Source organism: Phocoena sinus, chromosome 4 (genome assembly GCF_008692025.1).
Source record: "Phocoena sinus isolate mPhoSin1 chromosome 4, mPhoSin1.pri, whole genome shotgun sequence".
NCBI classification, from domain to species: domain Eukaryota; kingdom Metazoa; phylum Chordata; class Mammalia; order Artiodactyla; family Phocoenidae; genus Phocoena; species Phocoena sinus.
In genome coordinates, this window is record NC_045766.1 from 52799232 (window position 1) to 52822433 (window position 23202).

The 23202-nt window shown below is 36.6% G+C and overlaps 1 protein-coding gene across 2 annotated transcripts in view; it reads left to right on the forward strand.

The window, feature by feature from the left end:
• NAALADL2 (N-acetylated alpha-linked acidic dipeptidase like 2) overlaps positions 1-23202 on the forward strand; it is a 1193283-nt gene that overhangs the window by 361211 nt on the left and 808870 nt on the right. For both annotated transcript variants that reach the window (XM_032631175.1, XM_032631174.1), the window contains one exon: positions 14108-14609. In XM_032631175.1, the coding sequence (XP_032487066.1) occupies positions 14116-14609 (494 nt within the window). In that variant the 5' untranslated portion in view covers positions 14108-14115. The remainder of the gene's footprint in view (positions 1-14107; positions 14610-23202) is intronic.

Consider the following 23202-nt stretch of genomic DNA (forward strand, 5'->3'; position numbering starts at 1 on the left):
TGGTCGTGTGTATACAGAAGTTGAATTACAATGTAATACACATGAAATTTATAAAATGTTATAAACCAATGTTACCTCAATTAAAAGTAAGTGAAACAGGGCTTCTCTGGTGGCGCAGTGGTTGAGAGTCCGCCTGCCGAAGCATGGGACACGGGTTCGTGCCCTGGTCCGGGAAGATCCCACATGCCGCGGAGCGGCTGGGCCCGTGAGCCATGGCCGCTGAGCCTGTGCGTCCGGAGCCTGTGCTCCACAACGGGAGAGGCCTGAGTACCACACACAAAAAAAAGAAGACATAATAAAATGGTGCTTGTTCAAAGCTCCACCATATGGGGGTGGTTTGGAACTCAGCAATAAACAACCAGAATACTACTAAAGCTCTTTTTCCAAAGCAGAAATCTGACCATATCGCTTGACCATTTAAGATCCCATGAGGGGTTTTATTCTGCACTACCAGGACATTTCACAGACTCCTTTCCAAGGCACAGAACACCTTTGTGCCCTGGCCTCAACTTCCGTTCTGATCCTTTTCCTTACTTCCCGCTTTCAGGAACACATCACACACCTTGCATGTGCTCTTCCTCTGCCTGATTTGCCCTCAGGTTCAGATTCATGGAGGTCGTTAATTTGTGTAGTTTTTTATCTTTAGAGCCTAGCACGGTATTTGGAACCTTGTAGCTGCATAATAAATGATAGGTGCACAATAGGTATGATGTCTTGAAGAAAGTACAGAATTTAGGGTAAGATAATTGCCATTTTATCAGCAATGCATCTTATTGCAATTACTTCGGCTCATTCACGTTTTAAAAGAGGATGTAGTATCTATTCTACATATCTCTAAGTGTTAATTGATGAATAAAATTATTTAAAAGACAGTTGATAAACTGTAAAACCCAATATAACTGCTATTGTTTTAAAATTCTAAACTGTTAGGCATCAAGAGAGCTAGGTTTATTTTTTGTTTGTTTCACTTACTTTTTTTTTTTTTTTTTTTTACGGTACGCGGGCTTCTCACTGTTGTGGCCTCTCCCGTTGCAGAGCAGGGAAGCCCCTATGTCTTCTTATTTGATCAGGAATATGGTCAGGTCTCTGCTGGCCAATGACTCCACGTGCTTGTCACTCGGAAATCAGCTGGTGGCTGGTCTGTTCTCACATGTGTGGCACATTGATTTGGATGCCTGGACTCAGCTTCCTTTCCATATGTCTCAGTGCTTCTCCACATGGCCTCTCCAACAGGGTAGTTGGACTTCTTGTGCTCAGGGCTTCAAGGATTTGTTCTCCGTAAAAGTTATTCATGCCTTAATTACAGTTCTCATAAGACACTTTAGCAAATAAATATTGCACTATGATTGAACCTGTTTCGTTAAGAGCTGTCATATTTAAGTTAAATGATCGCTCTTAAGATGTGTGTATTTCTGAAAGACCATAGATTTAAATGTGAGGGGATTGTGAATTATTCAGGGGTTGTCAAAATTCTGGGTTTAGTCCAACAAATGTTTACATGGTCAAAGAATTATTATAAAAACTATGGGCAATAAAAATATTAATAAGATCTAATTCTTGAAGGCGGAACCAGAGAGGAAAAGTCTATTGAAAAAAAAATGTTTTTAATTAATTAAAATAAAATCATGAGCTTAGCACCAGTAGCCATGAGGATGGATGTGAAGTTTATTGGGGAAAGCCACAAGCCAGTTTAGTGAGGCTAGAGAGTAGAGGCTTCCATGGGTGTGTGAATGGGTGAGTTTATTCATTTCCTGTCTTCACTTTTTTTCTGAAAGATTCTAAGGAAGCTACTTAGGGATGGAGATTATATGAAAAGGTCATACTACACAATGTTATTAGGGCTTGATTGTGGGAAAATTCAGTGATGTTCCTCTATGAATTTTTCTTAATTTTTGGAGGAATTAAAAATATGCTCTCATGTGATTGATTTTGGTCACGATTGCAGAGTGGTTAAGAACAAAGGCACTGGAACCATACTGCCTGAGTTCAAGTGCTGTGTTATCTAGAGCAAGTGACTTCAACTCTCTCTCTCTGTAGTGTCCTTATTTGTAAAATGGGGATGATAACAATGGTAACTTCATGGTATGGTTTTGATGGTTAAATGAATTGATATAAGTAGAGGGTACATAGTGATACATAAATGTGTGCTTTTTTTCCCCTACTACTATACTCTTTAGTACAATTAAACTAGTCAAGGTCATCCGTTTACACCTTGTGTTGCAATGCTCGTTCCCATTTTAATTTTGAACTTAACTTTGATTTTCCACAACCTTAATGATTATGTTTCTTTTTAGGCAGAAGCCATAACATTTCCATTATTTTGGGCTCTGAAATATTTTTAAATTTCTCAGGAATGATTAAATACCTCAATCCTTTACAGGGTTGAAAAAAAGAAAAAGATCAAGAAAAGAAAAAGAAAGCTTTGGTTCCTAAAATCTATTACTGAGAGAGAGCGGTTTTGTTTGAGGGCCATAGTTACGGAGGATGAATGGAACGAGAAGGGCCACCAGTCGCAATAGCTGAAGGAAACCTATATAGAAGTGTTAGAGAGAAGGCCTTTCATTTTTCCTAGAGTGTCAGAGAATGGAACTCCCAAGCAGCAAGCAGCAGGTTAAGGGCAGGTTGAGTTTTACTGTTATTTTGAAGAGTCAAGATTTGGTGTGTTTGGTTGGAATGGTAGGGCCAAACATAATCTTTGATTTGGCCATGAGGTCATCATTTCAAATACAGCCACTGATTTTTTATTCAAGATATATCACTCCCGATATATAGAAGAGAATGAAACCAACTCTTTGTGGTCAGTTATTTTATTTTCAACAATTTCCTGAGACATCAATAGTGAAATAAGTAAAAATGGAAAAGTGAAAATGAAATAATGGGAATGGCTGAAGGGAGGCAAATAATATAAAGAAAAAAGACTTATTATGGGAAGAAAGAAAAGAGAAAAGAAGCTAAAATTCATGTTGGTAAAGTAATAATATTTGACATTTTAAAATTGAAGAGCTAGGTGAATTTTAAAATTTTGCATGTATTATAATTACCTTTCAATAGTCCCAATTATATAAAAGTTCTGTTAAATATTTTACATTTAATGCTTTGTGAATATTGCATTTTCATGCCTTTTGCCTGACATTTAATTTCTTATCAGCATTACTTTTATGTGCCATTGGAGGTCTTCCATTTTTTATAATCCTGTTCATAAATAAAATATAAATGACATAAGCAATGCCCAATATAGTTTTTAGTAAATTATTTAGTTGCTTTAATTTACCCAAAACTATTACTGTGCATATATGTAAATTAGTAATAAAAATTAACTTCTCAATGTCAAACTCATACAGATGTAATATGTTGTTGTAGTATTTCTCATCCTGTTTCTTTTTCAATAAATCCTTTTTTCTGAAAAGGTTGACAGTCACTAGTATTATCATACTTAAAGGTCTTTTATAGAAAGAACTTGAATTTTGTACGTTAAAATAATAATTTTGTCAACTTTTTTCCAGATACCATTTTATGTTTTGTATGAGTAGGAGGCCTAGAAGAAAATATTGCAAAAATATATTCTTATTTAGCTTCATATATATATATATATATATATATAATTATGGATATGGCATTTTAGAAGTAAGAAAGAATAGCAAAATCTTGGGCAAATTGTTGCTCTCTTATGCTGCTTGAGATATTTTTTTTATTTTGATTTTTTTATACAGCAGGTTCTTATTAGTTATCTATTTTATACACATCAGTGTATACATGTCAATCCCAATCTCCCAATTCATCCCATCACCACGACCCACACCCCCCACTTTACCCTCTTGGTGTCCATACATTTATTCTCTACATCTGTGTCTCTATTTCTGCCCTGCAAACCTGTTCATCTGTACCATTTTTCTAGGTTCCACATATATGCATTAATATACAATAGTTGTTTCTCTTTTTCTGACTTACTTCACTCTCTATGACAGTCTCTAGATCCATCTACATCTCTACAAATGACCCAATTTCGTTCCTTTTTATGGCTGAGGAATATTCCATTGTATATATGTACCACTTCTTCTTTATCCATTCGTCTGTCAATGGGCATTTAGGTTGCTTCCATGTCCTGGCTATTGTAAATAGAGCTGCAATGAATATCGTGGTACATGACTCTCTTTGAATTATGGTTTTCTCAGGGTATATGCCCAGTAGTGAGATTACTGGGTCATATGGTAATCCTATTTTTAGTGTTCTGAGGAAACTCCATACTGTTCTCCATAGTGGCTGTATCAATTTACATTCCCACCAACAGTGCAAGAGGGTTCCCTTTTCTCCACACCCTCTCCAGCATTTGTTGTTTGTACATTTTCTGATGATGCCCATTGTAACCGGTGTGAGGTGATACCTCATTGTAGTTTTGATTTGCATTTCTCTAATAATTAGTGATGGTGAGCATCTTTTCAAGTGCCTCTTGGCCATCTGTATGTCTTCTTTGGAGAAATGTCTATTTAGGTCTTCTGCCCATTTTTTGATTGGGTTTTTTTTTTTTTTAAATATTGAGCTAGATGAGTTGTTTATATATTTTGGAGATTAATTCTTTGTCCGTTGATTCGTTTGCAAATATTTTCTCCCATTCTGAGGGCTGGTTTTTCATCTTGTTTATAGTTTTCTTTGCTGTGCAAAAGCTTTTAGAGAAATTCTTAAAAAGCATTTCAATTTTGACTCTGCCATCAGTTGTCAATTGAAAACTTCATAATTCTTAGTTTTCTTACCATTAATATATTCCTACTACTTGTGCAGAAACAATAATTCACTTAAATTCATTTTTAGTCCTAAGGTAAAGTGAATTAATATATAAGATCTTTGTCTTATAAGGAGCATACCATGCTGTTAACTGCACTCTATTCCTATCGTATTTTGGGTTAAATCCCCAATTTTAATTTTCTTAACTCCATGGTCTAACAGTTTATATTAGCTGAATACTAAAATTTTTACATCGAGATATTGCTCTTGGATCTTTATTTGAAGAATAGTTTTTCAGAATTTACCCAATAAAGATTTGGGACAGTTCATATGATACATATTTTCTTAGTAACTGAATTTTAAGTGAACATAAATATTCTCTACCCATGTGCTTTTCTGGGATGTTTCCTTTCCCACCAGTTAACCACAGTATCATGATATATTAACACTTTTTCCTAATAACACCCTAAAGGAGCAAGTATGAAAAGAACCATTTCAGAAACTGAAAAGCACAGATTCTGGGTGCATTGAATTACCAACCTGGGCATCGAATAGGCTTTCTGTGTTATGATTTTAGGAAACATAGGGATCTGAGTTTTAAAATAAAGCACTTACAGTTTGTAGAAACCTGTTGATACTTTTTGAAGAGTAAAGATATTTAAAAAGTAAGCCAATGAAGCACCTTTGAAAAAACTGAAAAATAGAGTGCGTAGTGGTATTATGTAGGTAAAAGCTTCATCTGTCTGTTCTCAGAAATCCAAGAGCCATAGTCAAAAAGCAGAAAGTTAAGATTATTCATGTTGGCTGAAAGGATGGAAAATTGCAGTGTATCTATCAAGCTAAGAGTCTCCTCTTGGCAGACAGCTCTCAGAGCGGAGCAGTGACTGTATTGACATTTTAACTCTTGACACTCTCGAAGCCCTCTTAGGCCCATGTAAACCACACGTAGTAGGGGTGGAACAAAGGTTTTGAATGTCTGAAAACAGGACAGTGGCAGGTTGAATGTGAACTGTAGCTTTCAAGTTCTAAGCACAGTTGTTTTGCTCAGAGCAATGGACTTGGAAGCAGTTCTCCCTTATTTAAAAACTACAGGGCCAGGAAACATCAGTGTCTGCTAGGGCACTGTCGAGAGCAAACCACAGAGATCTTTTAGGTCCTGGAGTCTGAGCAGCCCCCGGGGATCTAAAGATCAAGGCAGGATCATTCAGATTTAATGGACATCGAGACTCCTGGTGTTTGTAGTCATACTGGTGACAAACCAGGGATAAATAAACCCCTCAGATCTCTGGAGTTGTTAACATCATACCAACTTTGGGAACTTTCAGAGAGTCTGAATGTTGTAATATTTAAAAAGAGCAGGTTTGGGAATTTGACAGGTCGGGTGTGATACTCCAGCTGCTTGTACTTTAATAGCTGTGAGAACTTGGGGAAATGATTTAATCCCTCAGTCTCAGATACCTCATCTGTAAAATGGGGATAGTAATAGTACTTATCACATAGGATTGTTTAATTAAACGACAGTATGTATGTAAAGTGCTAACCTTCTAGTAAGTCCTGGATCATTTTAAGGGCCCAATAAATCATCTATTAGCATATGATTTTGGATACCATAACATGGGCATGGTTGTATATCCAAATCCAGGAGTAAAAGATAAAAAGGAGACACACGGATTTCTCTGACTAGATGGAGAAAAATGCTGATAGCTTACCAACATGGAAATTGGCAACTACAAAAAGAGATAACTCAGAAAAAAAAAAAAATAAACTCTTCAGCTAAGACTGACAGCCTTGTGATTACCAAGTGAAATTAGGGGAAGGCTGACTGAGCCTCAGAAGACCCCACAGATGCCCTTCTGAACCCTGACTGCAGTGAAGCTTAACTACAGTAAAACTCAATTTCAGTGGCTTTCCTTAGTCAGACTATCAGAGTTTTTTTCCCTCTACTCTTCTTTATTTTATGGTTTGTGGTGTCATTTATCTCATGTATGTGCATATCTAATGTAAGCCACAACCATATTCTGAAGGGTAAAAGAATGTAAATTCTGTAGAAGTAAATAAATACTCCAAATACTTTACTATAAATGGAAATGATGACCAGGAAGAGAAAAAAGAAGACACTTTAGAATCTAGAGGGAAATCAGACATTAAGAGGACCAGGAAAGGAGTCATAGAACTGTTTACACATCCCTAGATAGAGTTTAGTGTTAGTGGAAATTGAAACTCCCATGATAGTTCGAACATTTAGTATTATATAGAGTATCCACCTGTTCAAGTAACCCATAGAGTGCACTCAGGTCATTTAAATTAATTCTTCTCTTTGCCAAGTTCTATATTGAATTATATCATTCTAATATTGGAAAACCTTACCGTAAGTACAGGAGCTCTCAGGTGGGCCCAACTAACCATTCAGTTAGAGTGTGTTACACAAATTGCTGTTACATACAGGTACCCAAAGAAAGGCAGGCCCACTCAGGGAACTGGCAGGTGGTCATACGTATGCAAGCGATATAAAACACATTTACACAAACCTGCTGGATTTCATCAAGTAATTTTCCCTCAGATGGTTTTGACTTCATTTTGCAATTTAAAGCTCATTAGGGCTTCCCTGGTGGCGCAGTGGTTGAGAGTCCGCCTGCCGATGCAGGGGACGCGGGTTCGTGCCCCGGTCCGGGAAGATACCACATGCCGCGGAGCGGCTGGGCCCGTGAGCCATGGCCGCTGAGCCTGTGCGTCCGGAGCCTGTGCTCCGCAACGGGAGAGGCCACAGCAGTGAGAGGCCCGCGTACCGCAAAAAAAAAAAAACAATAAAAATAAAATAAAATAAAATAAAGCTCATTAATTTGGCATCTTAGAAGCACACCTTTTACATGTCATTTAGAGATCAAGGTAACTCAGGCCTCAGAGTTAAGTTTTAATTTTATACTCTCCAGCTTAATGATCTGCTCTGCCTAAACTGAGTGTGCTCTTACCTGTTTCAGGGTAGGCTTGGCCTAATTTTTTTTTTCTAAAAATAAAGCACAGATAATAACTCCCCCTTACTTTATAGACTCTTTATTCAGCTAGTGAAGCATGAACAATGAATAATTATTGTCATTTCTTTTATGCAGTTAATATACAAATTTGCAATAAGGCATTCTTAACCACCTTTCCAGACACTGTAACAATTGCTGAGGCCATTTCACAAAACTAGATGGGAAAAATAATCTCATTATACTGAAAAATTAAGTCAGAGAACAGTCTTCTGAATTACTCTTTTTATAGTTTTATCTTTGGCCCTGCTCTCAAGCTGAGACCGTTAAAGCTTTCAACAACAAAAATTTATTCCACAAATATGGGCTTTATTTGTACAAACTAGGTTCATACTGAAAAATTTATGTCAAGTGTTTTCAGCCTATAAGGAATATCCTTAAACTTAAATTTAAAAATCCCTCTGGGCCCTCCTGGTTCACTGGTGCAGCATCTAAAGTAATGCTGCACGAAGGTGCATAATGAATACCTTTTGATGATGCACTGACATTTCTAAGAAATGCCTTTGCCTCAAATCAATCTGCTCCAACCAGCAAATGATTTGATATTCAAAGCTTCAGGAAACATTATATGAATATATTTTTTTCCCCATTGTACGATAAAGATTCAATCATAGAGCTGTCATCGGAAATTGAGATTATGCCTTATGTTTTCAAGTTAATCTGCCAGACTCATTTATTTATTTTACTTGTAAAATAACTTTTATAAGTAGAAAAGCCTTTAGATGTGTTCATAGTTCTAATAAGATCTATACAGTCTTTTATACTGGTTGAGTTAAAATGCTATCAGTATCATCATAGTCAGTGGATCAAGTCAACCACCTACGACAAACATGGTGTTCTACCAAAAACATACATAACCCATGTTCATGATTAATTATCACTAATTCCTGGAACTGTTAAACTGAATTCTTGAGCATTATGGAAAAGCTCTGTTGTTTTTGTAAATTGACTGAAAAGAAAACTCTATAATAACAAGATATAGAATTGGTGGTTGCAAGTAAAATGTAATAATGACTTTTATGTACATATTAGCCACACTTCTTTCCTATCTATCTGAACCACAGCTAATGACGAACAGATGCTTCCCCTTCAGAAGTGCTTGAGCGCGCTGCTCCGTCTCTCATTATCTCCAGGTTCTTGTTATTGAAACTTAAGCCCTCTGGTCATAATTTAATTTCGTTAAGTCTGTATTTTAAAATTGTAAGTGCCAAATCCTTCTATTTTCCTAAACTCTATAGAATTTCTGGGGTGGTGCTTTGTTAGTGGATCACTTACACCATGTTAGACCTTGTTATAAGCATCTTTAATAATTTATATCATTTACTCATGGTAATGCTGCAAATACAGTGCTCTTATTATTTCCACTGTACAAATAAGGGATTTAAGCATAAAAAGATTAAGTGACTGGTCTAAATTACATAGCAGAGCTAGGACTTGAACCAGGTAGTCTGACTATAGAGTCTGCTAATTTAGAGATCAATAAGGTCAGGGCATTCATGTAATAAATTCCCTCATTGTGATTGCTGAGCAAGATAACGTGTCATAATCATATTTCTAAGTGACATTTGTAATATATAACTTATTAAAATGAAACTTTTGTTTAACATGTATTTATCATCTAAAATATTTGCCGGGCTTCCCTGGTGGCGCAGTGGTTGGGAGTCTGCCTGCCGATGCAGGGGACGCGGGTTCGTGCCCTGGTCCGGGAGGATCCCGCGTGCCGCGGAGCGGCTGGGCCCGTGAGCCATGGCTGCTGGGCCTGCGCGTCCGGAGCCTGTGCTCCACAGCGGGGGGGGCCACAACAGTGAGAGGCCCACATACCGCAAAAAAAAAAAAATAAATAAAATAAAATATTTGCCAGCTGTTGTGTTGTTAGATTTGCAGCATCCAGAGACTGTATTTTATATGTTGAAATTTCAGCCTATTTCTGTATTCATCTGTTATTTCTACATAATTTACTTAGTTTCAGCAAGTAAAAATGTGTGAAACAAAGCATTCGGAAGCATCAATTTATTTTAAACTACCCATATGCTTAGTAAAAATACAACTTCATTTTTTATTGATCTAAGCTTGTCATAGTATAGAAGAAATACCTTTTAGTTCATCTTGTATTTGCTTTCTTTTCCTTAGAAAAGAATAAGTGTATATAAATGATAAACTTTTGAGTATATTGAATTTTAATAACAATTTAGCCTTCATTGTGGGCCTGGGTGGGAAAGGATCTCACCTAAGCAAATAAGATATGTTGAAAACATGGGGAATGTATTGTACTTTTCATAAAAATTGCATTTTATAAAAATAAGTATAATATAGACTGTACGGATGCTACAAATATTTCTGTTTTAAGAAATGTAGCAAGTTTCTATGACTGGTCTACACCTAAGTACATATTTTTGAGGGAAACATTCATGTGGTAGATTCCAAAATCTACTACATGTATTTTTTAAATTACTCATATAGGGTAGCTATAAATAATATGACAATATAAATTAAATGAATCATGTACATCAGTTACAGAAAATATATGAAGTTTGGCATAATTATGCAATCGTACCTAAGACATGCTGATTTCGCTGAAGATTTCTTTTTATAATATAAAATTTCCGTTGTGGGAATTTGAAAGTTCTCTTGAAAAAAGTATGGTATTTCCTTTACTTGACCTCGTGGGGAGTAGTTTTTAAAGAAAGCTACATTCTTTGTGGGACAAATGAAATAATCGGTGCTTACTTTAAATATGTTATTAGTTTTATTTAATAGTTTGTTACTCAGTTTAATTTTTGAGGAGTTCATTTTAAATACCTTAAGTGAAACAAAACTGTCAGGGCTGAGGTTTATATTTTTGTAAAAAGCTACACTATTTTCCTTAAGGCAAGATAATTTTAAAGAAATGAATTTCTAATGGATTTCTAATATAAATTTATCAAATAAGTGGTTAAATACTTCATTATAGATGTCATCACATACTTATTTTCTTGGAATTTTTCCTAAAATCCTTTGGGTTTTTTTTTTTTTTTTTTTTTTACATCAAGTGGCTTGATCTACCCAGATACTGCTCTCCTAGAAGATAGAATTTAGTGTAAATTTATAAATGTGTAATGAGTCCAAAAGTGGTAGTAAGCGTGTCAGGCAGACATCCATCAAGGTGAGGAGTTAATATCTGTATCTACATTACATTCTAATTGATGGCTCTGTCTGATGTTTGAAAAGCGTTAAATTGCTGATGTACAGATGATGGAATACCTATTGTCAGGCTAGAAATGAAAACTCTTCCTCATCACTGCAGTTGGTTTGTAAATGATTTGTAGAGAAATGACTTTGAATGTTTGTATTAGAGGTCAGAATTAGAGATTTCAGATTTCTGTAGTAACTCCTGTGTGCCAAGTCTTTCTTGAGCATAAAACACACTCTACAATTCAATTTAAAACAAAAAACAGAAAAAACCCAAAACCTTTAGAGAGACTCTGAGTCATTAAAATGGGAGGAAAAAGTCTAGAAAACTATGTTGAGATCGTGTCTAAGTAAATCAATAATGCATAAACTGAACAGTTAGAGAAGTAAATATCATAATATCATGTCAAGATAGGAATTGGTTGATATTTAAGCCAAACAAGAAAAAAAATTGACTACTGCCAAGATATTGCAGTATTTTGCAATGTACATTAAAAAAAATGGATTGTGGGGTATTTAACCCCACAACTTATTAAGTTACGATTAACTTATTAATCTCATCTTTTTATAAAACCACACATCACCTTGTGTGTCCCCAATGACTCAACTTTGGACCTCAGCTTCCTCTTCTGTAATATGAGAGAGGTTAGAATCATGGATTTGAAAGGTTACTTTATTTCTACTACCTTCAGGTTTTTCCTGTTCTCTAGTATTGTCTTGTACTATTTTTGTTGTTGTTTTAACCAAGTATGATTTAAAGTCTTCTTCTTCTATCAGTTAATCGACCATCTCCTAACCTGTCTGAATAATTATCACTGACTCCATATATCACTCCTTTTCTCTGCTTGTCTTGATGTGACCAAAGACAGAATTCAAATAATGCACATTCTTGAATCATCATGGAAACCAGGCCAAGCAGAAAAAAGGGAGAGGAAAAGAGGAAGGAAAAGAGGGAGGGACGAAAGGGGTCTGCAGAGTCACTCCTGAGGCTGTTCTAATACATAGTACCAACTAGTATCTGCATGGTAAGAGTTGCTATGTCATGTGGTACTTTTTAACAATATTTTAGTCTCTACATACAGACTAACTGTAAAAAAAAAAAAAAAAAAAAAAACGAAAAAAACAAGCAAAAACTTATCATACACGTGTGTGTGAGTGTACGTGTGTGTGTATTATGCAACCTGCTCCCCTTCTCCACAATGTCCTGCAGAATTATATAATTTCTTCTGCAATATTTAATTCATTTTATTTCTTCCAACAATCCTTGACAATCCTCTCTCCTCTAATACCAGAAATATCCCTTCAAACCTATATAGCCTACATGACACTCAATGGATGTTTTAGGATCACTGTCTCAATTATTCCTAGTGACAGCACTATGATGTTTATATTATCACCATGCCCATATCACAAATGAAGACCCTGTGTTGCAAAGAAGTTAAGCCTTTTGCTTACGGTCACCCTTTCCTAGCTTTTTCTCCAACTCTGGTTCGCAAACCAGTCTGGGTTTTTCAAATGGTCCACGTACCATGCACCGTGCACTTGTATTCCTCCGTGTGCTTATACATTTTCTCCTGCCTGGCTGTTCTCCTCTCACACCCCTGGTGTGTCCTAGTTTAACTCCTCTCTCTACAGAAGTACCTCAGAAATAACTTTGGGTGGGGAATTATTTCCCATATTCTCTGCTAGAATCTGTCACCCCTGAGTCTCCCTTGTGCTTTGCATATTTTGTGACATACTTGTTTGTTCAAATGTCTGTCTCTCTTATTGAATCATTCCCTACTTGAGGAATAGGGACCCGTTCATCTTTGTTTTCATTGCCTATCCCCATACCTGATATGTATTAGGTACTCATCTTTATTGATTCAGCTCTGGACAAGAATAAATCAAAAATGGTATCATAGCAGATGAGAAATCTAGTCGGAATTAGAATTTTTATTTTGTAAAGTTTAATATTTAATTGTACTTGAACTCTCTTAAACATTCAGGGCATTTTAATTTATATGGACCTCTGTCAGCCAGGATTGGAATTGTATATACCCATAATTCTGTACATAATGCCACTCCCTTTCATGAAGTCTTTGTTTGTATATTTTTCATTAGAGTTCACTTGTTAACAACCCGCCCTAAGACACTTAGCAAATCAGTTGTCAGCTGAGCTCTGTTTTTCACTCACCACAGTGGGGTCCATAGAAAAATCGTAAAACGTAGTGAGGGACCTTAGAATCCAGCTGGGATGACAAATCTAATACACAGAAAATTTAAGTATAAATACTCCTGATGTGCAACTACAATACACCAGTGTGTTACTGAATACAGACCGAAGACCACTTGTAGTTAATTAGTCCAGTTTTCCTAATACTGCTCTGCAGGATACAACAAACTGTCATCCAAAACTGTGTAGGGGAGAAAAGCCTCCATCTGCCACTCAGTAGCAAGGTTATGAAACTAAACTCTCCTATCCTGGCAAAAGGCTTCCCTCTTTGGATGGATGCCATCCCAGACTTTTATTTAAAGTTCAGCGAGCCAGGCCAATTCATGTCACTAATTCCATAAAACATGTTGGCTTTCTATGGTAGCCTTAAAGTTTTCCAGTCATTCTGATAACTCGTGACTAGGCAATACACCATATTTTGCTTCTTGGATTTCTATAGAGGTGCTACTTAATTTTGTTGTCCTCATTCTTACCCTGAATTTGTGTTTTTAAAATTAGCTCTGGTGATGTAACTGATCCCAGGGTCTTTTTTTCCCCCCTTAACTTAACAAATCACACTTTATTGCTTCTGTCCTCAGTTTTTCTTAAAAGTGATTTTGAAAATGTATAAGCTTAAACTTGGCTTTCATTGTAATACATTGTCTTTAATGCAGTTGTGCATTTGTGACTTTAATTCTCCTGAGCTTCAAAAGAATAGTGCGTGTTTGTGTGTGTGTATTTTATGTCTTCTCATAGCTTTTGCATCAGGTGCCTTCTACTTTTATTTATTGTTTGTCTTTTTTTCTATAGTAAACATCAACAGCAAAACATAAGATTAAATAATTAATATATGATTTTCTATAGGAATGAAGTATTTCCCCTGATTGAAATCACTAAAATTTTATGAACAGCTAATATAGATTACTGTTTTGTTTTCACCTTGGAGGTTTTCTTTGTTGATTTATTTTCAGAAAATATACTGCTCTTATTTTCACAGGTAAAAAGATGGCCTATCAGAAGGTCAATGCAGATCGAAGAGCTCCAGGACATTCACAGTACATAGACAATGATGACCTCCAAGCCACTGCCCTTGACTTAGAGTGGGACATGGAAAAGGAACTGGAGGAGCCTGGTTTTGACCAGTTCCAGCTAGATAGTGCTGAGAATCAGAACCTAGAGAATTCAGAGACTGCGGACCTCAGTCTTGATCCCATTCAACCAGCAACTTCACCCAAAGGAAGGTTTCAGCGACTTCAAGAAGAGTCTGACTATGTGACCCATTATACAAGATCTGCACCAAAGAGCAACCCCTGCAACTTTTGCCGCCTTTTAAAACTATTTTGCACAGCAAGCATTTTATTTATTTCTGGAATTTTGATAGGCTATTACACACATAAAAACTGCTCTTCAAATGCTACGTCTTCAGGAACACTTGATCTTCAGTTACACCAAGAGATTCTCAAGACTATCCAAGCAGAAGATATTAGGAAGTCTTTCAGGTAGGTATGCAAGAAATGGATGTTGGTGGGATGCATCTTCTGGGAAAGACGTCTTACAGGGAATATCATACTGTGATTTTTCTATTGTTTAAGGTTAGTCTTACAAGCTGAGAAACATAACTTACCAGCAACCCCTTCACAGAGGGGGTGCACGTTTTCAGATTTACGATACTGTAATGCAAATTTATGGTGCTGCTTTAATAGTTGATAATAAGAACCGTAACTACTGTGGAGACTAATAGACTCCAGCCAGTGTATTTTCTCCCTGTTGGGAAAGCCCAGGTAAGCCAAATTGGGATGCAAAGATTGCTGGATGTGTGTGTAATAAAAACTAGGGCATGAGCCATAAGATTGAAATTTTTAATGACATCAGAATAAAATAAACTTGCTTTATGGACTGAAATAACTGACAGAGGTAAGACAAGCACTGCTCGTATTTGGTCCCCTGCATCACTGAGTTTCCCAGTTGAGTATTTTTATTGAAACACATTGCGTTCCATATATCAGGCAATTCTAAAAGGTCACCTCTCTCTTTAAGGTAAGTTTGCATATGACCTCTCTAGCCAGAATGTGTTGTTAATAAGTTAAATGATAAGAAAATATTTTTTATCAGGCCTTAATAATTCTGAATTCTTGGGAAAAGCTCCACTCATGTCATATAGCTATTGGGTAACTTAAATTTTGTTGCTTGATATATCATTAGCATATATGTTTAATTGTAAAGGGTTCCCTAGTTAACATATTTAGAGAAGTGAGGAACTGGAAGAGGAAGATTAGATATTAGCCTCCACATATGTCTTCCATACCTGGCAATAAAGCATAATCCTAGGTGAATCATGTTTGTTGATTGTAGGTAGATGAGAGAGAAGGATACTAGGTCATAAGGATATTCCTTCTGGGTTACACTGACTTATTACCATCAAGATGTTGGCACGTGCATTTCTAGGGATCTTCTAGGGAGCGTGCCCACTGAAGATGCATCATTTAATCTGTGTGCTGAAATATCACATGTATTGACGTTGGCAAATTATAATTCTCTTTCTGAATATCACATCTGAATGACTTGTGGGAATTTGTTTTCTACACCCTTCTATGTCTGCTATTTACTGTTGCATAAGCGTCTCTGGATGTGTCATATGCAGATACTAACAATTTCCATGGTATTTCTCAATGTAAAATTACTTACAGTGAATTGAGTGAAAGATATAGCATTGTCTTATAATGAGTGATTGTATCAGTCAGGAGCCAACCATAAAAGAAAACTCCCTAAATATTTAAAGCAGAGTGCATTTAAAGTAGGGAAATAATTCCATCAGTGATGAAAAACTGAGAGGCCAGTCAGGGGACACTGAGGTAGCCAAGAGATGAACAACAAAATGGAGCCATTACTAAACCTACGCTGGAGAAAGGGAGTTGGGGTAACTTGATGGAAGCTGGAACTTTCTGCATACACAAATGCAGGGGTTGGGCTGGCAGTGGGGATGTAATCTCAGCCAGGGGGTACTACTGAAGACAGAGTAAGAAGTACCATGGCTTCTCCCTTCCTCCTGCCCTCCTACCAGTTGCTCCGTTGGTTGTCTGAACCCAGCACGCAGGCTGCTGACTCAGAGCCTGGGAAAACTCATCCCAAAACATTAAGATCCCTGCAGCAGGGGAAAGGCAAGAGGTCTGTCCAAAAATTAGATCTAACCAGCACAGGGATGTGAGAGAGAGAGGGAGAGGGAGAGACGGAGGGAGGGAGGGAGAGAGAGAGAGAGAGAGAGAGAGAGAGAGAGAGAGAGAGAAAGAGAGAAAGAAAGAAAATAGAAGAATTCCATAAAATTCTGTCTACTCTAACTTCATGGTAGACATTCATTTCATTACGAAAGTGTCTTCTGAAAAAGGATCCATGGATTTAACTCATTTTTCCTGAGCAACTGTTTAGTTTTTAATGATGGACACAATGAATCTCATAACCTAGCCTGCTTCCCTCTTTACTTTGGCTTTTAGTAAGTTCAGAGTCAAACTTGTATTGAAATCATAAAGAACTTACAGGCATGCCTTTTGTATACTAGCTAGTCTGCATATTTTCTCTCCTTATCTTCCTTTGGCTTTCTTTGCCTTATTTTTTTTCCCAGCATTGTAGACAATTTTAAAACCTGACATGTCCTTTTTGTGAATAGGCAGCTGTTCTAAAATGTTGAAAATGTATAATTAAGTAAACATATTCATCATTTCCCTCAGAATAGGAGTTGTATCACCATAAGGCTTATATTCTCTTAAACTCAAAAATCAACAAACTATATATTTAAAAAATATAACCACTGGCAATTTTACTTCTAAGCAATATTCAGTGGTTGGGCACAAATTCACAATTATGTCCTGTCAGCCACAGTTTTTTCCTTGCTGAGATAATAGGTCTTTTTCATCAAAAAATAATATTTTGGTACAAATATGTTTACATAACTTTCTTCGAATTACAACTCTTCATCCAAAGACAACTGTTCCCCCAGTAGTCGTGCTAACCACATGCCTTATTATGATTTCTTGTGTTTACTAAGTCATCCTGGCATTGGCTCTGTACATCATGGGTACCTCCTGTTCCTTTTCATCAATTTATGATCAGTTTTGGGCTCTCACCGATCTACTGTCTTGTTCATCAGTTGCTGTATTTCTTCTCTATTTGTTCTCCATTCCTGCCCGTGCTGTAAGACTATGTCAGTTCTTGCCAAACATCCTAACAGTTATGCAATATAAAAGATACTCTTTTTATAATAGATTAGTTTGCAGACTCCATGAAGGAATGGACCTACTTGCTTTGCCCATCATTAGACTATTGTCCAGCAGACATTGAATCATTATTTTTCTAAGGGAGGAAATGAATGCATGAATAGGTGAGGAACAGATCTGTGTTTAATTCATCAATTTTATTATGTATTCTGAAAATCATTTTGCTTACCATTTAGGTTTTTCATATTATGATTATATTCAAAGTATTATAAATAAAATTTTGATTTATAACACAAATATAAAATACTAAATTATATAGCTATAGTTACTCAGAGGCTATGCTAAGTTCTGATTTTAGATAAGTGACAACTTAAATCAAAACCAGATACTGTAAAAATGCTTTAGCATTTTGATGTCTCATTTTCAGCTGAGGCTTAAATACAATTGCTACTACTAGGACCAGTATGTAGAACTTCGGAGGAAAAACGAAAAAGATGGTATAAAGCCTTGAGATGATGACCCTGTTGTAGCCTAGGAGAGGTTAGAGAAGCTGAGAACTAGGAGAGTGGAAAAAGAGGATTTGGGGAGAAAGCTGCTAATGGTGTTGTAAGTCCCAGTCTTTTCTCTAGGAGGAAGCCTCAAGTCCAATGAAAAAGGGATTTAATAGAACTCCTTGGAAGAACTGGGTGTCTGCCTTTCTACCTAAGAAATCGAAATGACAAGTCACGGACTGGCTAGTTGTGGATAAGATTGCCGAAGAAGAGGTGGTGGTTTGGGGTAGCCTATGGCAAAGTTTCCTTCTAGGGACTGTATCCAAGCAGGGAGAGAGGGAGAGGGGAAGAGGGAGAGAAATCACTATGGTCTAAATGTTTGTGTCTCCCCCCCGCCCCAGAATTCATATGTTGTTGAAATCCTACTGCCCAATGTAATGGTATTTGGAGGTGGGGCTGCTGGGAGGGAGATGCTCAGTTCATGAACCTGGAGCCCTCGTGAATGGGCTGAGGTTTTATACAAGAGACCCCACAGGAATTCTAGTCCTTCCGTCATGTGAGGACACAGGGAGAAGGTATCCTTTGTGAACCAGGGAGAGGGCCCTTATCAGCCACCACACCAACTCTGCCAGTGCCATGATCTTAGAATTCCCCGACTCGAGAATTATGACATAATGTTGATAAGCCAACCAGTCCATGGTACTTTGTTATAGCGGCCCGAAACGACTAACAGAAAGAGAGAGATTGCAGGGGAGGAGCAAGCAAGCTTCCTGCATGGCTGAAAAGAACTTACCAGAGACAGAGCTAGAGGTCTGGTCAGATGCCTGGAAGAAGGAAGAAGGAGGTAGAGGAGAGTACATTACTCATGTTAAAGGAAGGTGAGAAATCCCCAGTCGTGGGATGGGTGTGTGGGTCTCCAAAGAACTGATGAAGCTGGACAAGTAGAAAGTTCAGCTGACTACTCCTGCTACAGTCAGAGTACCATGCCAGTTCTTGAGAGTTCCTGTCCAGTGAGAACCTTTTGCTCCTGCTTTAGCTATTCTCACTTGCTCTGTTGCAACCCTGGAGGTGTCAGAAGCTCTGAGAAAGGAGGTGTAAAAGCACAAAGAGAAGAAACTGACTATTCTCCTTTCCTTGGCTGTAAGTTTCCCAATCTAGAGATGGTCAAAAAGTGGGGAAAAGTTCAAAGTTTTGACTATTAAATGACACTGAACCTTTTAATTACTCACTGGAGGAACTCAGGTCACTTAACAGTGACCAGAATTACTGGGGTTTTAATCCAGAAACAGGAAAACAAACAAACTAACTAACTCCAATTAATATAAATGGGAGACAAAAAGTGCTTTATGATTACAGTCCCTGAATCATGCTTGCTCAGTGTAGAGATTACACATGTGCTATTTTTATGTGTAATGTTTTAGAAAAAAATACATTTGAATAATGTGTTGATCCAGAGAATCATTGATAGACATATTGACAGCATATTCCAGTTTATGGACCTAGTTATCCCATAATAAAGCCCACATAAGCCAACTACTTTATATCATGTTGATCAAATAAAAGAAAATCATTTTCAACATTAGCACAGGAATATGAACACCGTGTGTGTGTATTAATCAGTCTTCTAATAAGATTCTCCTGGTCACTTCTGCAAATACTTGTTGCTATTTGAAAAAGGAATTCACTCTTTTACAGTGGTGGTTGATTTCTTTCATGTATCTTCATGTAAACTGATGGGGTATATTCAGATGCGTGAGATTTAAAATAGGCCGTTAAAAGTTGCATTCATGTATGCTTTTGGTGACTTGGAACAGTAACTAGATAATGCAAGTTTATTGTAAGTATCAAAACAGGAGGCTGGGCTCACACAATAACCTGTGAATAGGAATTCATTTGAGGCTTGTTGATAAGGAATTTGGATCCAGTCAACTCCAGGGACCCTAGTAGCCACAGTCCTCTAATTTTTACTAAAGGGTTGAACCACCAAAGTGATTTATCTCCCTTTCCATCTGTACTACTTTTTGTTTGCCTTATTCTTCTCCCAGTACCCACTGCTGTGTTCTCCAATACATTATGCCTTCATTCCTCTTCTAGCCTATGGGGCTAGAATGAAATACGATTGTTTTCCCTTTGGGGGTCAGCGATGTTCGTGACTCTGTCAAGTGCTTATCCCTAGTCTAATCAGACTTGGCCAATTGGGATGCTGGTCATCTTGTATAAAACGTCTACTTAGGGCTGTTAGGAGAGCTCTTTAACTTAGAAGAAGCTTAAATGTGACTGGTACATGTTTTATTTCTACTGTATAAGTCACAGAGCCTTTATCATATATATTGTTGAATGAATGACCTATATGTGTGTGCATATGTATATGCATACTAAAGATCATAAGCACGTTGCTGAACAGAGTAAAGCATGTTGAAAGCTTCAAAATTTAGTTACCTAATATAATATTATAATAATAATTGAAGTGAATAAACCAATGAGGTTAAGTATATTTTTGAATGCAGGAATGTTGCCTTTTGACAGCTGTAGATGCTGTGAAATGGTGAGAAGAAAAGGAGAAAATGTGGTACTCTAATTATGGTTAATATTATATCTTTTTTTTATGGAAGGGGCACTATTATTTTTTCTTCTTATAAGTAAAATGTATACAGAAAGTTGGAAAAAAATAAAGTAAAAACCACCCATAACCCTACCACCTTTTCCCCCATAATTTTATTCTTTCTTTCTTTCTATCTTTACCTAACAAGAAGCAAAATTGTATTGTACCATGTATATATTTTTTGATATCTGCTTTTGAATTTTTTTCCACTTACAATATATTGAGAACCATTTTTCAAACTAGTAAATACAGAATTGAATCAGTACATTAAAATGCTGCTGGCATTCCCTTATGTAGAGGACATGAATTTATTGAGCCCATCCTTTATAAATGTACATTTAGTTTGTCTCTACAAACATTTTCATACATAAGTCTTTGTGTGCTTATTTAATTATTCCCTTCTGATAAATTCCTGGAAGCAGATCACAGATTCGGGGAGTTGAAATTTGTTTAGTTGTTTGCTTTGTGTTAGTTACCAAATTGCCTTGTAGGGCTGCCAGCCTTCTAGGTCCTCATTATTTTTTTGTTTTGATAGGCCAAAAATAGTGTTGACAAACTTTTATATCTTAATTGACCATTCATATTTCTTTTTGCATGTATGAACCTTTTATAATTTAAAAACGTGTTGACTGAATATTGTAGTAGAGAAATAGTCTATTACTTTATGTAATCTTTCTAGATTTCATTTAGTTGATGCATTTTATTTGTTAGCAAATGAACAATGAAATAAAATCCCTAGATTTTTAAAAATTTCTGCATTATTTGGACAGGGGCAATACTTTTCATCTTTCTCTGGCTCGGTACAAGTAATTAACCATGAGTTAAGTTATACTGTGAAATGATCTTTACAAACATTAAGTAAAACACCACATTTTCTTAGCTGTTGATTAATTCTTTGAAAGTTTAGGAAATGTTATAAATTATCTTCAGTGATTTTTCTCTCCTCTGATCCCACAGGGCTATATTTTTTGCTGTTACACTTTAAAAATGCAAGGCTTGATGATGGTGATACCATCAGCAACTGTTCTCTGGTTTCCAGCTGTACTTTCCAGCCATCTTTCTGCCCCTCCTCTATCTTGAATTATATTTTGGCTTCTGTCTTTTCTACTGTTTGTGTTTTTTGTTCCTTTCCAATTTCAGTATTTAGAGGGATGAGAGCAGGAATGTTGGGAGATATGAAGGCAATAAAGCAACTGGCATTTGAATTGGAGAAAAACATGTAAATGTATTTAAAAAGTGCACATAATTCAATTTATGCAAATGACAGCAGAATGAATTTAACAGTAATTGAGTGATGTTTCCTAAAGGAAGTAATTAGCTATTCTATCATTGATTTTTCCAGATAACAAATGCACATTGTCTTAAATTTAATCACAAAAGGAATACAAAGGATTAGATTTATTTAATTATCCATAGTATTTTATTGCTCTGGACTTGACGTAAAGCAACTGCTTCACTCAGTTTCTCAGTGTCATGTAGAGTGACATGAATTCTCTTAAATGTCTGGCTCAACTGAGATAAAAGCTTATGCCTTTCACAATTCTTAGGCATTTGTCTGGAACAAGAGCAGCACCCACCAATAAGATGAATGAGGATTATTGACAGAGGGTCTTTGAGTGCAATGGCCACCTTCTCAATCCTAGGCATTCTTTGAGGGTGGCTCAGGTGCCTCAGTGAAAGCCTGAGTCCTAACCACTGGACCCCAGGGAATTCCCATGATTCCCTTTTTTGATCTCCCACCAATTGAGTTCTCTCTTTCCTTGAAACTCTCAGTACTTCATTTTCTCTCTCTTTGTTGACATAAACTACCTTCTACCTTGCAGTGGAGAAAGAACTATGCGTCTGGCCCAGTCCTTGAGTCATAGTATGTGGACACTCAGTAAATCTTTATTGCGGGAGACAGTGCACCCAAAATATAAACCTACTATCATTTTTTAAAAAGAAAATATACTTCTGGCTATTCATGTACATTACTGAAATTCAAAATTATATATATATATATATATATATATATATGTATATATATACATGAATATATATGTATCAGACCTTTGCCTTTTTAACATATTTTATAGACATTCTCATAGCATGTGCTAAAAAGTTGATTTTGAAGGTAGAGGATTTTCTTTTCTCTAATGAAAACATGTGTTGTGTGTCTGCTGTATACCAGGCACTCTGCCAGTCACTTGACAGGTTTTAATGATATTCTGTTTAATCTAGAGAGCATTTCCTTTCTATAAAGAAGAAATGAAAGTAAAAATTGCACGGAAAGGTACTTGTATGATCACAGGTTTGATGGAGGTGCAAAGTAGATTCCCTCACAGATCTTTTCATGCCCTGCCAGTGTCAGGAAAGGGTTGTCTCAGACGAGGGCCAGTTCAGCCTGAAGGCTTGCTTTATTCCTTCTCCATGGTCAAGTAGAATCAAAAGGTTCTCCCCGCACCTTCTCCCTTTCCCCCCACCCTATCCCTCATCTCTTGCCCTCTCCCTGCTCCCTATGCACACACATTATTTTATCCTCGAGGTTAAATACTACGATTAGGTTACTTTCCTAGTAAGCAAATTTTCTTTATCTTTTTCATCAAATCTATCTCTCTTGTGAAACACCAGGAGTAAGTTAGATTGTTAAGGATCGAAATGCAGGAACTCTTAGTTTTTCAAATTTGGTTTTGTCTTAATGGGAGGAATAGATTTTACATAATGAAAGGACTCTTTTGCAGTGATGGTCAGTGAAATATTTTTGTTAGCTATATCAAGGTCATCTGCCCTTACTGGCTGGCTATCCTGAAAC